At 39.7% G+C, this 12,463-nt stretch overlaps 1 protein-coding gene across 5 annotated transcripts in view; it reads left to right on the top strand.

Annotated features, from left to right (window-relative positions):
- HERC2 (HECT and RLD domain containing E3 ubiquitin protein ligase 2) overlaps positions 1-9,846 on the top strand; it is a 103,522-nt gene extending 93,676 nt beyond the window's left edge. For all 5 annotated transcript variants that reach the window (XM_065741222.1, XM_065741224.1, XM_065741223.1 and 2 more), the window contains 7 exons: positions 2,785-2,926; positions 3,746-3,940; positions 4,047-4,159; positions 5,000-5,190; positions 6,793-6,898; positions 7,521-7,733; positions 8,834-9,846. In XM_065741222.1, the coding sequence (XP_065597294.1) occupies positions 2,785-2,926; positions 3,746-3,940; positions 4,047-4,159; positions 5,000-5,190; positions 6,793-6,898; positions 7,521-7,733; positions 8,834-9,106 (1,233 nt within the window). In that variant the 3' untranslated portion in view covers positions 9,107-9,846. The remainder of the gene's footprint in view (positions 1-2,784; positions 2,927-3,745; positions 3,941-4,046; positions 4,160-4,999; positions 5,191-6,792; positions 6,899-7,520; positions 7,734-8,833) is intronic.
- Positions 9,847-12,463: the final 2,617 nt, after the last annotated feature.

Genomic DNA, 12,463 nt, shown 5'->3' with positions numbered 1-12,463 from the left:
CTGCTAGTGATCTGCTCCATTTCTGTCTGGTCCAGGAAAAGTCGAGTTCCCACAAGCTGCCATCTCCTGGTGGCAGAATGTTTTATGAAAGCTCTTTTTGGTCTCTAGTCAGTGTATTAACTTGTGTTTTATGCTAATAAGTTACCTCAAGAGTGCTAGACCTGTACTTATATTATAATCTGTGTTTAGTGAGACTACTAAAGAAGGATTATATCTGGACCTGTTTATCCTTTTCAGTAGAATAGATTCCACAGGTTACTTACTACATCTCTAAAGGACAAAATTTGGAAACAGGAGCAAAGCTTCACGTTCTAGACCTCTACAATGAAAAGTTAATACATCAGTGGTGAAATGTGGTCTAAAAAATTTGTTTGAATTTTGCCATTTTATAGTGAAGAGTTCTGCTCTTTGCTAATAACCTAATAAATTTTAGTATGGACGTCTGTCTTTGTTGCAAAATATCAGAGTGCTAGCAGAAGTATTGATAACCCTTTGTGACATTCTTACACTATTGTGCTGAAGTCAAGTTGTAACCATTCCACCAGTGATCAGATTAAATGCAAGCCCTGAGTTGCTAGTGAACAAGTACTAAATTAAATGTACAGTAGGGATAGCAAATATGTGTGCCTTCAATACTGACTCCAGTCTAGATTGTTTGCCGTATTATTTTTAGTTTGAGACTTGAAATAACAGTGAGTTAACTACTGCATTCACAGACCTACTCATACCTAATCTTTTCAAGAGAAGGCTCCCAGCTTCTCAACTTCAATTTTCTTATGCATCCAAATTCCTTTGAGATCCATTACATTAAAACAAGCTAATTCATGAGAATACTATTGCATTCCGGGAAAACAAAAAATGAACAAACGGCCCAACAAAAAACCCAAACTTATCAAGTCATTCTTCACCAATAAAGGAAGAAAACTAATTTTATTAACAAGGTTTGTTACTGGCGTCCCTCTGTCTTAACATTTGCTTCCAAGATGAACTGATAAAATGCTGAGTAGAGACATATGAACAACGAGCCATTTGAAATTAAAAATGGATAAGGTGGTGAGGGAACATAGAGTTCCTTATCTAAGAAAAAAAGGCCACAGAATTGTCAGTAGAGCTGGTAAGAATCATTCTGTGTTGCTGCAGTGAACACGCCCTAGCTGGTTCACATGTTTTCAGCTGTAAGTGTAAAATTACCAAGATCTAATAACCTATTCAGAACAGTCATTCAGCATTTTAGGTCAGAGCAGGATGTGGTGGAAGCACCTAGATAAATGGATACTTTTCATGTTTGTGCCATTTTCTTCTGTTACAGTGATAATTGTACTAAAGACAGTTAAACAGCTGTGTCACAGAAATAAGACCTAGCAGAAGTTGGCACACAGCTTAACCTGCAACCAGTATCTTTTTCTACTTGACATTTAGGTTTATGCTATTTTCAACTGTTGGGAACTACCTGATTAAAAGTATGAACTGAGAGCTTACTGAATGGCCAGGGTAAAAGGGTCAGGTGTTAGTGGCACAGTGTCCAGTTGGAGGCAAGTATGTAGAGGCATATCACAGGGGTCAATACTGGATCCAGTCCTGTTCTAACATATTCATTGATCTAGAATACAGGGCAGAGTGTGTCAGCAAGAAAACTTGCTGAGGATTATTATGGGAGGACTGGCTGATACACCAGAGGGTCATACTGCCATCCAAAGGGACCTCAGTGTGCTGGAGAAGTGGAACGATGGGATTCTTGTGAGGGTTCAACAAAGAGAAGTGTGATGTCCTGCACCTGAGGAGTGATGGGTCCATACACCATTGTAGGCTAGAGGCTGCCCAACTGGAAAGCTGCTTGGTGGGAAAGGCTCTGGGGGTCTTGATGAACATCAGGCTGAACATCAGCTAGTGATGTGACCTTGCTGCAATGCAGACTAATGGGAAACATGGTTGCATTAGGCGAGGCATTGCCACCAGGTTGAGGAAGGTGATGCTTTTACTCAGCATTGGTGGGACTACACTTGGAACAATGTGTCCAGTTCTGGGCTCCCCAGTGCAAGAGACATGGACATACTGAAGAGAGCCCAACAGGAAGGCCACAGAGATGATGAAAGGACTGGAGCATCTCTCTTATGAGGAAAGGCTGAGATCTGGGACTGTTCAGCCTGGAAAACAGAAGGCTCAGAGTATCTTGTCAGTGAATATAATACACCTAAATGGAGGCTGGAAGTGCTCAGGACAAGAGATAACGGGTAGAAACTGGAGCACAGGGAGGATCCCTCTGAACACCAGGAGCCACTTCTGTGTTGTGTGGATGACAGCAGTGGCACAGGCTGCCCAGAGGCTGTGGGGTCTCCTCCTTGTAGATCTCCAGAAGCTGCCTGAGCATGGTCATGGCTACTTTGCTCTGAGTTGCTCTGCTGAGGAAGGGGCTGGGCCAGGTGGCCTCCAGAGGTCCCTTCTAGCCTCAGCCATTCTTTAATAGTTCTGGCCTCCTAATAAGTACAAATTTTAAATTCTTTCATTTTCCTTTAAGGGGTGAAGGTATGTATTAAGAATCTACAATATCTATACCCAGGGATGATAAGATATGAAATAGCAATGAAAAATGCTGTAGGGCTGTACTTTGAAGCTTGGTTCTTATACTGTATGTAATACACATGTATACAAAATACAGGGTAAAGCTCTACAAATGTTTCACTAAACACGTTGATGTTATAAATATTAATCTCATGTCTGATCTGCACAGAGATGCTGGCTGAAATATGTTCTTGTAGTTATTTTTATCATGTGTTTAACTGACAGGTAAAACGTTCTAGGAGTAAAGGTGGACTGGCTGGGCCGGACGGTACAAAATCAGTGTTTGGACAGATGTGTGCTAAAATGAGCTCTTTCAGCCCTGATAGCCTTCTGCTTCCTCATCGTGTTTGGAAAGTCAAGTTTGTTGGTAAGAGGATTCTTCGTTTCATATCGTCTTTGCCTCAGCTGTTCTGTACCTATCTTTACTGGCTTATTCTCTTTATTTTTGAAGGGCTTGAGGAAAGGAAGGGATACAGTAGAACAGTGTGTAGGCAGTGGAATATGCTTAAAATGTTAGCAAATAATAAAGCCTTTTAAAATAAAACCCCTAAAACACCAACAAAAAATAACAAAAAATCTGCAAACATCCTTTAGGGTTAGTGGAAATGGGGCTGTAATTTTCCTCAAATTACAGAGGCATTCTTACTTACGATGGGTATTTGTAAAACTGAAACCTGTTTTTCAGTTGTCAGGATCCAAAAATGATTCAGACTGCCTGTTCCTACTTCCTTGTCCTTGTCACAATTTGCGTGTCTCTTTGAATTTTGTGATGAAATGCAATTTAGATGGAGGCCACACTGTATCTGTTGTATGTAAAATACACAAAATATATCTACTTTAACATGACAGAAAGGAGTCGCATTAGTTTGATTCTCTTTGCCATCTCTATTGTTTTATTCTGACAAGTGTTTAAAACAAAAGTGGTAGTTAAGCTCTGTCAGAAGAATATTTTTGACCTTCTGGTATGTTGTTGATAATCTTCTTAAATAATATTGTTTACAAGGAACTGGAGAAATCCAAACACAAAGGAAAACATTAGGTGTTTTCAGAAGAACAGATGTAGCTTTTAGTAAACTTTTGTTTATGCCGTTATCCATGTGGAAGGAAATCCAGTTCATTTCAAGACTTCATTTGTAAACGTATTTTTGAAAGAGTGTATATTTTTGAGCCTGTTTCCTTTCCCAAGGTGAATCTGTGGATGATTGTGGTGGAGGTTACAGTGAATCAATAGCAGAAATGTGCGAGGAGCTGCAGAACGGGCTGACCCCTCTGTTAATTGTGACACCAAATGGAAGAGATGAATCTGGAGCAAACAGAGATTGTTTCCTATTAAATCCTGCTGCCAAGACTCTCTTGCATATGAACATGTTCCGTTTCCTGGGTAATTAGCAACACTGTGACATTCTACTTGCATTACATGTTCAGAACATTAGGAATCTGTTAAAAAATAATAATAAAAATACCCCCAACCTTATTTAAACATACAGGTGTACTTCTGGGTATTGCTATCCGGACTGGCAGCCCTCTGAGCCTCAACCTGGCTGAACCAGTATGGAAGCAGCTTGCAGGAATGAACCTAACAATTGCTGATCTCAGTGAGGTAAATGTGTTTTTTCTTTGAAGGTTATAACTGAGAGAAGACAAGTAGACTCTAACATAAACAATTCTCTGATGATTGGCTTCCCTGCTGTGCTTATTTGTAGTGTTTTGTCTGACCTTTCACATTTCTGAGGAATAAGGATCACTTGTACTCACTGTTAAAACTGTAAATTTAAAGTCTTTTGAAAGTAGTTAAAGAACCTCTTTGAATTCGAGAGCATTCTCAAATCCACTCGTGGATTTGACTAGATAAATGTTTGTATTCAAATTCTTTCTTGCCAGTAAATGTTTCCATAGCTCTTACTGTCTGAAAATGAGTCCAAACTACTACTTATATTTGATTGAGCCAACGTACTGAGAATCATAAACTTTCTGTTTCCTGAACTCACAAAACGTGGAATTAAGAGTTAGATCTCTGTTACAAAGAGGAGTTCATTTTCAGCTGCTGTCATCTGGAAATGTACTTACTGTAAAAGCACAGAGTCTTTTATATGTCAGTAAGGAGATTTATTTTGTACCAAAACAACCTTTAGATTTTGTGGAGTTGATTGCGGTTTTAATCTTTAAATCCATTTTCTTATATAATATGGTTTCTTGGCAAATGCTCCCCTGAAAAGTTTGAAATCCAGAGCACATGTGGCTTTCAGCATTTCAGCATAATGAAATTTTGTGTACTATACTGAGCCATTTTGCTGTTTTGGAATTCACTTAGATGAGTTACGGTCAGACATTTGGCACAGTGCTTTTGGTAGAAGGTGTGCAGTGTCATGCTTTGGTAGGAAGGACACACAGTTGTAAGGTGCTAATGAGCTGACTCTAACTCAGGCATATTTTTTCAAAGGTTGATAAAGATTTCATTCCTGGGCTTATGTACATTCGGGACAATGAAGCTACATCAGAAGAGTTTGAAGCTATGAGCCTTCCATTCACTGTGCCTAATGCAAGCGGTCAAGATATTCAGCTGAGTTCCAAGTACACCCATATTACATTGGATAACAGAGCTGAATATGTGAGGCTGGCAATAAACTACAGGTTTGTTGAATAAGTCATTCAAATGGTTTAAATGAATAAGCATTTTCTTTTAAAAGTAGTAGGCTTGAAGCCTTATCTTGCATGCATTCTCTTACGTATTTTGTATTTAGCTCTTTGTGAACAGCACTTCCAGTACTACTGCTCTCATAGTTTTTTCTTTTTATACCATCAATTGAGTCTCTGAATCGTTAAAGTTTGAAAAGGCCACTAAGATAATCTAGCCAAGTAAAGAATGGTCACAGCTGAGTGGTTTTCCTGTTCTCATATAAGACAGAATATGCAAAGCAAAACATTCATACTCTGGACACCATAAAATAAGCCTGATGTCTATGTGCACACAGCTAAATTCATCCATATGTGCCAAATGCTGAACTTTGCACTAAACTCTGTGGGAAATACTCGTTCAGCATTTGTGAAAGTGGGCCTTTGGTTACTTAGATACCTAGATATCTACTCTAAACCAGTACACTGAACTTCAGGCATCTTGTTACGTGAAACAGTGAGCCTAGTAGCCATTGTGCCTATTACACTATGGAGATGAGGTAACTTTGGCATAAAACTGGTTCGTAGTTGTTTTATTTTATTCATCACAGTCATGGGTTTTAGAGGACACTTGTGCAAGACTATCTTATCACTATATACTTAGTAATTTGCAGTGCAGTTTCTGCTAACGACTGTGAATTATACTCCTTGTTTTTGTATTGTATTTTTTGCTGTAAGTGGTTGTGAGCCAATACCTAAAGCTACTTTTGACAGTATACAGGAATATCATTTGTGATGGATAAATTATAGGTCCCTATAAAATATCAAATGGGTCCTAAAGGATTACATTACCTTGAAGAAATGCTTTTATTCTTTTGAAAATTCTGACTTATTCTCAAAGGACGCCAGCAATTCTAAAGCATTTAACAGTTAGAAATCTTTTGGGAGAACTTTTGAACACCAAGTTTTTTAATGATGTGAGTCAGTTGAGAGCAAATCTGGCATCTGAATAGAATCCGTGGGGAAAACGTGGATGCATAAGTAAAAGTGTGTCCTGAGATCATTTATTTTATTATACAAACTTGAAGACAGGATGTGTCAGTGATGTGAAACTCTGTTTTGCAGAGCTCAATGTCTTAAAAATTAACTTGATGGGGGAAAAAGAGGGTAAAATACAAAGCATGGGTGGCAATATCTATCATTATCTGAAAATAAGGCGTATCCTTTCCTCCAGGCATCATGTTTTACTTGAGACCCATTTTTCTTTTACCATAATGTCTGTCTAGTATTAGGAATGTTTGAGGGCACAGATGTTCTTTTCCCAAGGGCACAGTGTTTCGATATGGGATATTGGTCTATTCTTGCCAGGCACAGTACATAAATAGTACTGGAAATAAAGTATGCAAAGAAGTGAGATATGTACAGTGGGATATATGTGCTGTGCAGTATGGATTGTTTGATTAACTGGTGCAGGTCGAGCATCTTGTGTGATAAGTATTCCTTGGAACATAGCTGGAGTCTTACCAAGAAATCTTAAAGCTTCCTAAGTATAACAATAGTTACTAGTTCAAGCAATTGCTAGAAATGGCACTCACATACATTCTGGAAATGTCTCTGCAGACTTCATGAATTTGATGAACAAGTGGCAGCAGTTCGTGAGGGGATGGCCCGTGTTGTTCCAGTTCCTCTGCTTTCACTCTTTACAGGATATGAACTGGAAACTATGGTATCAGTTTCTGTTTTGCTACCTCTGTCAAACTGAGCTGTGTTCTTCACTTCTGTCTTACAAATCCAAATTTGAATAATGAACTCCGCATGTAACGCTGCTTACAGTGCTTGCTTGTAATTTCAAACACTTTGCTCAAGGAAATACTGGAAAATGGTTAATTGTTCTTAGTGTTGTTTTTTATATAGCTGAGCAGTGATGTAATGATTGATTTGTGGAGATTCAACAACAAAAAAAAGGAAATAAACATTATCTCAGAACTACCCCATCTTCCCCTATAGAAACCTTACCAACTAACCAAGGAAAACCAACTCTAGGGCCTACTGAATTCTTAGTGCAATTTGATGAAAGATAACAAGACCTGTATTCTTGCCAGGAAAACTGTTTAATTCTTTGTGATTCAGGAAGATGACAGAAGGTTCATTACTGTCCCCTGAGGGGAAGAGGTCTGGTTAGCATCATTGTAATAGGAGTCTCTGCACAGCACTTCAAATATCTGAATGCTCATTTTGTCTGTGTAAAAGCTGATTAAATATTTCAAGTGAATGGCAGGGGAAACAAATCACCTGCAGTTGGTTTGATCAGACTTCTGTAGCTTATCTCATAGTATTTTATTTTTCAGGTATGTGGAAGCCCGGATATTCCACTTCATCTTCTGAAATCTGTAGCAACTTACAAAGGCATAGAACCAACTGCTTCACTGATACAGTGGTTCTGGGAAGTGATGGAGTCATTCTCCAATACAGAGCGATCTCTCTTTCTGCGTTTCGTGTGGGGCAGAACAAGGCTGCCCAGGACTATTGCGGATTTTAGAGGGAGGGACTTTGTTATTCAGGTAAGGTGTGTGGGGTGGGGTGTGGGGATTTTATTTTATATAGCTGGCTGTGGGGGAGAAGCAGCTGTGATCTAACCCTGGTGGGCAGCTGAGCGCCTCGCAGCCACTTGCTCACTCCAGCCCAGCTGGTGGAGTGGTGGGAGAGAATCAGAAAGGCAAAAATTTTTGATAGCTTCTGGGTTGAGATAGACGGTTTAATAAATTGTTGGTTGATGAAGGTGAGAAAGGGAAGAAGCTAAGGAAAAGCAAAACTTCTCACTGCCATCTGACTGATACCCAGACAGCCCCTGAGCAATAGCAGCCCCAGCAAACTTTACCCCTGAGCTTTTATTGCTGACCATGTCATATGATCTGGGATGTTCCTTTGGTCTGTTGAGGTCAGCTGTCCTGCTTGTGTTCCCTCCCAGCTTGAGCACCCCAGCCTCCTTGCTGGCAGGGCAGCATGAGAAGCAGGAAAGACTGACTCCATGTAAGCACTGCTCAGCAAGAAATAAAACACTGATGTGTTACCAACACTGTTTTCATCACAAATCTGGAGCACAGCACCGTACCGACCAATGTGAAGAAAATTATAGCAGCCCAAATCAGTGCAATGATACAGCAGGAGAGCAGGACAGTTCTATTACTGATGTGAAATTACATTGTAGGTCCTACAGTTCAGTGAAGATGTAAAAACATTTATAAACGTTTCTCTCTTTTTATTTTCTTGTTTTAATTTGGGCAACTGGCTGTTCTTTTTGATTCCCAGCTATTTGCTTCTTCAGATGTTAATTTTTTCCCTCTATCTGTCTTCAACTGTTTCTTCTGCTTCTGTTCAGTACTTCATTCAGCTCAGCACCCATTTCAGCTTATTCAAAAACCACAGTTTTCGATTCGTGTTTTGGTATTTTTTAGAACAACAGGATGCATCTTAGATCGTTCCCAAACACATATTCATAATCAGGAAAGATTGTGCATGTGTTTTTGTTTGCTTAGTGTAGGGAAGATGAATTTGTTCTTTTCACTGTTCTTCTAGGAAATGTCAATCACAGTATCAAGTCAATATTTATTTGTGGTTTTGACAGCAAATACAAAAATTTTGTGTTCTTTGTTTTTAACAGGTATTGGATAAATATAATCCTCCGGACCATTTCCTTCCTGAGTCATACACTTGCTTTTTTCTTCTGAAGCTACCCAGGTATTCCTGTAAGCAAGTACTAGAGGAAAAACTGAAATACGCCATTCATTTCTGCAAGTCCATAGACACTGATGATTATGCTCGGATAGCGCTGACAGGGGAGCCAGCTGCTGATGACAGTAGTGATGATTCTGATAATGAAGATGCAGATTCTTTTGCTTCAGATTCTACACAGGACTACTTAACAGGACATTAAAACAGAAATAATGTAAGGTATAGCTGTTTCAAGCACTGAGGCAGAATGCCAAGGTGATGGTGAAGCCGACAAGGACAGTGTAGGGCTCAGAGTATAGAGTGTGTAGTCAGAGGAATGGTAATCTTCTGAAAGTTGGGGAAGAGTGTTTGCTACACATGGTAGGAATTAAGGGTGACAGCTTAAACCATCAGCTTAGAATAAATGGCACAGTATACGGGCATTTAACATTTATTTCAAGAGCTGAAAGCAGCCCCCCATAATGCTGCACTACATTTAGAACCTTTGTGTTTACTGAAGTGTTGTAAATGTTTATATAAATAAGGTAGTGCAGCATCCAAAAGGCAGTGAAACCTTTAATTTGTGGGTGCAGTAGGGTTTCTTTTCATATTGTGTTGTGTTCTGTGCATCTTCTTGATTGTATATTGGAAATACTGTGCAACAACTGAATGGAATTATAAATATTTCAATTAACTTTACTAGAAGTTTGTTAAAATTTTTTGAACATTGAATTAACATTATTCCTTGAAATTCTTCTATAGATAATAAAAATGGACAATAGTTTCACCTCCACCCCTGGTTTGTATATTTTAGCTTATGCGTTATTTATCTCAAATTTGATACCTTTCTGTGAACAGCGTCATAATTCTTATCATGGAAAGTGTACTGTATATAATTTGTGCCATGTAAATGCAAAAGGTATAATTTCCCTCCAAATAAAAACTCTGCCACAGGAAAAGAAAGTAGTGTGTGTTTTTCATGGTCATCCAGCTGTTCAGTGGAATGAGCATTACTTCAACTCAACTAAGGATTGCTCCTGCCATTTACATTTGTTTGTCATGTGCTGCTGTTCAACCAATGTATGGCAGTAGTCATGAAGCAATAGAGTAAACTCAGAGTAAGTCTGCACAGCATGCTAACAGCAGTGATTATGGACACTTTGCTCATGGAGTTCCTAAGCAACAAGGCTGGTGAAGGGCCTGGAGAATATGCCCTACAAAGAGCGACTGAAGGAACTGGGGCTGTTTAGTCTGGGGAAGAGGAGGCTGAGGGGAGAACATATTGCTCTCTTCAAACACCTGAAAGGTGATTGCAGTGAGAGTGGGGTTGGTCTCTTCTTACTGACAACAGGTGAGGGGAAATGGCCTCAAGTTGCACCAGGGGAGATTTAGGTTGGGTATCAGTAAGTTATTTACAGAAAGGGTTGCTAAGCACTGGAATAGGCTCCACAGGGCAGTAGTTGGGTCACCATCTCTGGATGTGTTTTAAAGCTGTTTGGATGTGGTGCTCAGGGAGATGACTTAGTGGTGGGTTGTTAGGGTGATATGGTTAGGTTGAGGTTGGACGTGATCTTGAAGGTCTTTTCCAACCTGAGCAATTCTATGATTTTTACATCAGTAATGATGAAATTGCTTTTGTGCACCTGGGAAAAAATTGCTTCTCAGAAAGTGGAGGGAATGGATGTCTTCAAGTATCTTCAAGTAGAAGAGTATGAGAACACGTGTATAGCACTGTCCCTGAGAAATTCAGATTATTTTACAAGGCTTAATCATGAGATGTGAGTCCTGAGTCTGAATATTTTGAATAACTTATTGAAGTCAATTTAGGCAGTTGTAGGGTGGATAATTTGAAAGGATGGAATTCAGAGGAGATATCGCGGAAGACAGTATATTTCTGTAAGGCTTTATATAGCTGGTACACAGACTACTGGTAAGTAATGGAAGGCACTGGTAAGTAAAGGAAGGCTTTTACAATGGTTGAGGCTCACCAATGACTCCACATGGGAGGAATCTCCAACAAGAGATCCTTCCCAGGTGGTGGTCAGCCCTTAAGTGGGGTCTGGGAGAGGTGGAGCCAGACTCCACCCCTTCCCATCACACAGGTACACTGCCTTCACCTGTGCTCCCATGGCTGACTCGGTGCTTGCCTCAGGTGATCAATCAGTGGTTCAGGCCGTGATTCAACAGTTCCCATACAGCAGTATTGTGTGAGTGCACTAGATTTTCAGAGTAGGAAAAAAGGAGTTAGTTGTGCCAAATCACTGGTATTTTACTTTCAAAATGAGTAGAAGGTGACGTTAAGCTTCTTGTCACTCATTAATAGGATAACTATGCAAATATTTAACCTTCTACAACCAAGTTTTGATTCTTTAGTACCTGTATACAACTCCTATTCCAACTTGTGTGAATTTATATATAAGCTGTGATCATGAAATCACTTTTCCTGAGGCATACTTGATGTTTCAAAATGGCGGTGGAACAATTCGTTGTTTAAAATGCCTGGGTTTTGAAATTCGTCAGCTTTAAAGAACTCTTATTTAGTGCTGAAGTTCTCTTGTGGTGACTGCTCCTGTCCCCATCCTCTGTCTTGATGGTGATTCCAGAACCCAGGCCTTTGCTCTCTCCTCCACGTTTTCTCTGCGGATGGAAAAAGCCTTTTCTGAGCCTTAAAAAATAGGCAAAACCTTAAGCAGCCTCTTTGCTGCTGAATTGAATTTCTCCTGAATATCCTGAGGTAGAGTGGAATGAGAATCTAGTGCGGCAGTGCTCATGTGGTTGTCTGATGTCCTTTGCCATGGAAACACAGGAGCCCTTCAGGCATCCAGATCAATCAAAGAGATGTTGTAGCCCTCTTTTCAGGAGACGAGGATGGGTAATTTATGTCTAAATGCCACAAGCCCAAGGACTGCTATTCTTGAATTCAAGTTCCAGGAGCATATGAGCTACTACAGAATTCTGAAGTTCTGTAACTGATGTGGGGAGAAAAAGAAACCAAAAACCCATACCACAAATGTCAGTTTCTCTTTCTCAAAAAAAGGAAATACTTTTTGTGAGATGGTGGTCCATAATGGTAATTTGTGGAGTAATAAATGAAGATTTTTAAGCTTCTTTCTTTGCTTTTCCATCCTAACAAAAGAGTCCCAGATGATCTTTTACAATGCACGTCACCTGTGGCCTGATCTGAAGCATTTCTGAGCAGCCAGTTTTTGCTCTTCAAAGTCATTATTTCGATTAGTCAAAAAATGGAAATTGTTCTAACTCGACTTTTAGATGCAGATTTGTAGTCTGAGAAGTAAAAGAAACAGCAGAGGACTGAAGTGGTAGTGTTTCTTTCCCCACCTTTGTGTGTTGTTTCCCTGTAAAACCAAAGGGCCGGAAGACAGTTGGGTTTATTATAAAGCTTTACCATCAGGAAATTGCAGGAGAATAAAAGACAAATCCCTTTTCATATTCAAAGTCACTTTGCTTTCTGGGTGAATTCCTGATTCTTCTAAAACCACGCCATGGCCACTGAGTGGCCTGTGGGTATAGACAGGACATCACTGAGCCCCCTCAGGGAGTGTGGGGAGCATAACTGTGC

The sequence above is a fragment of the Cyrtonyx montezumae genome, unplaced genomic scaffold (genome assembly GCF_038088225.1).
Source record: "Cyrtonyx montezumae isolate F1298 unplaced genomic scaffold, pur_monq_1.0 scaffold_3, whole genome shotgun sequence".
Taxonomy (NCBI): domain Eukaryota; kingdom Metazoa; phylum Chordata; class Aves; order Galliformes; family Odontophoridae; genus Cyrtonyx; species Cyrtonyx montezumae.
This window is presented reverse-complemented; position numbering and strand designations above follow the sequence as displayed.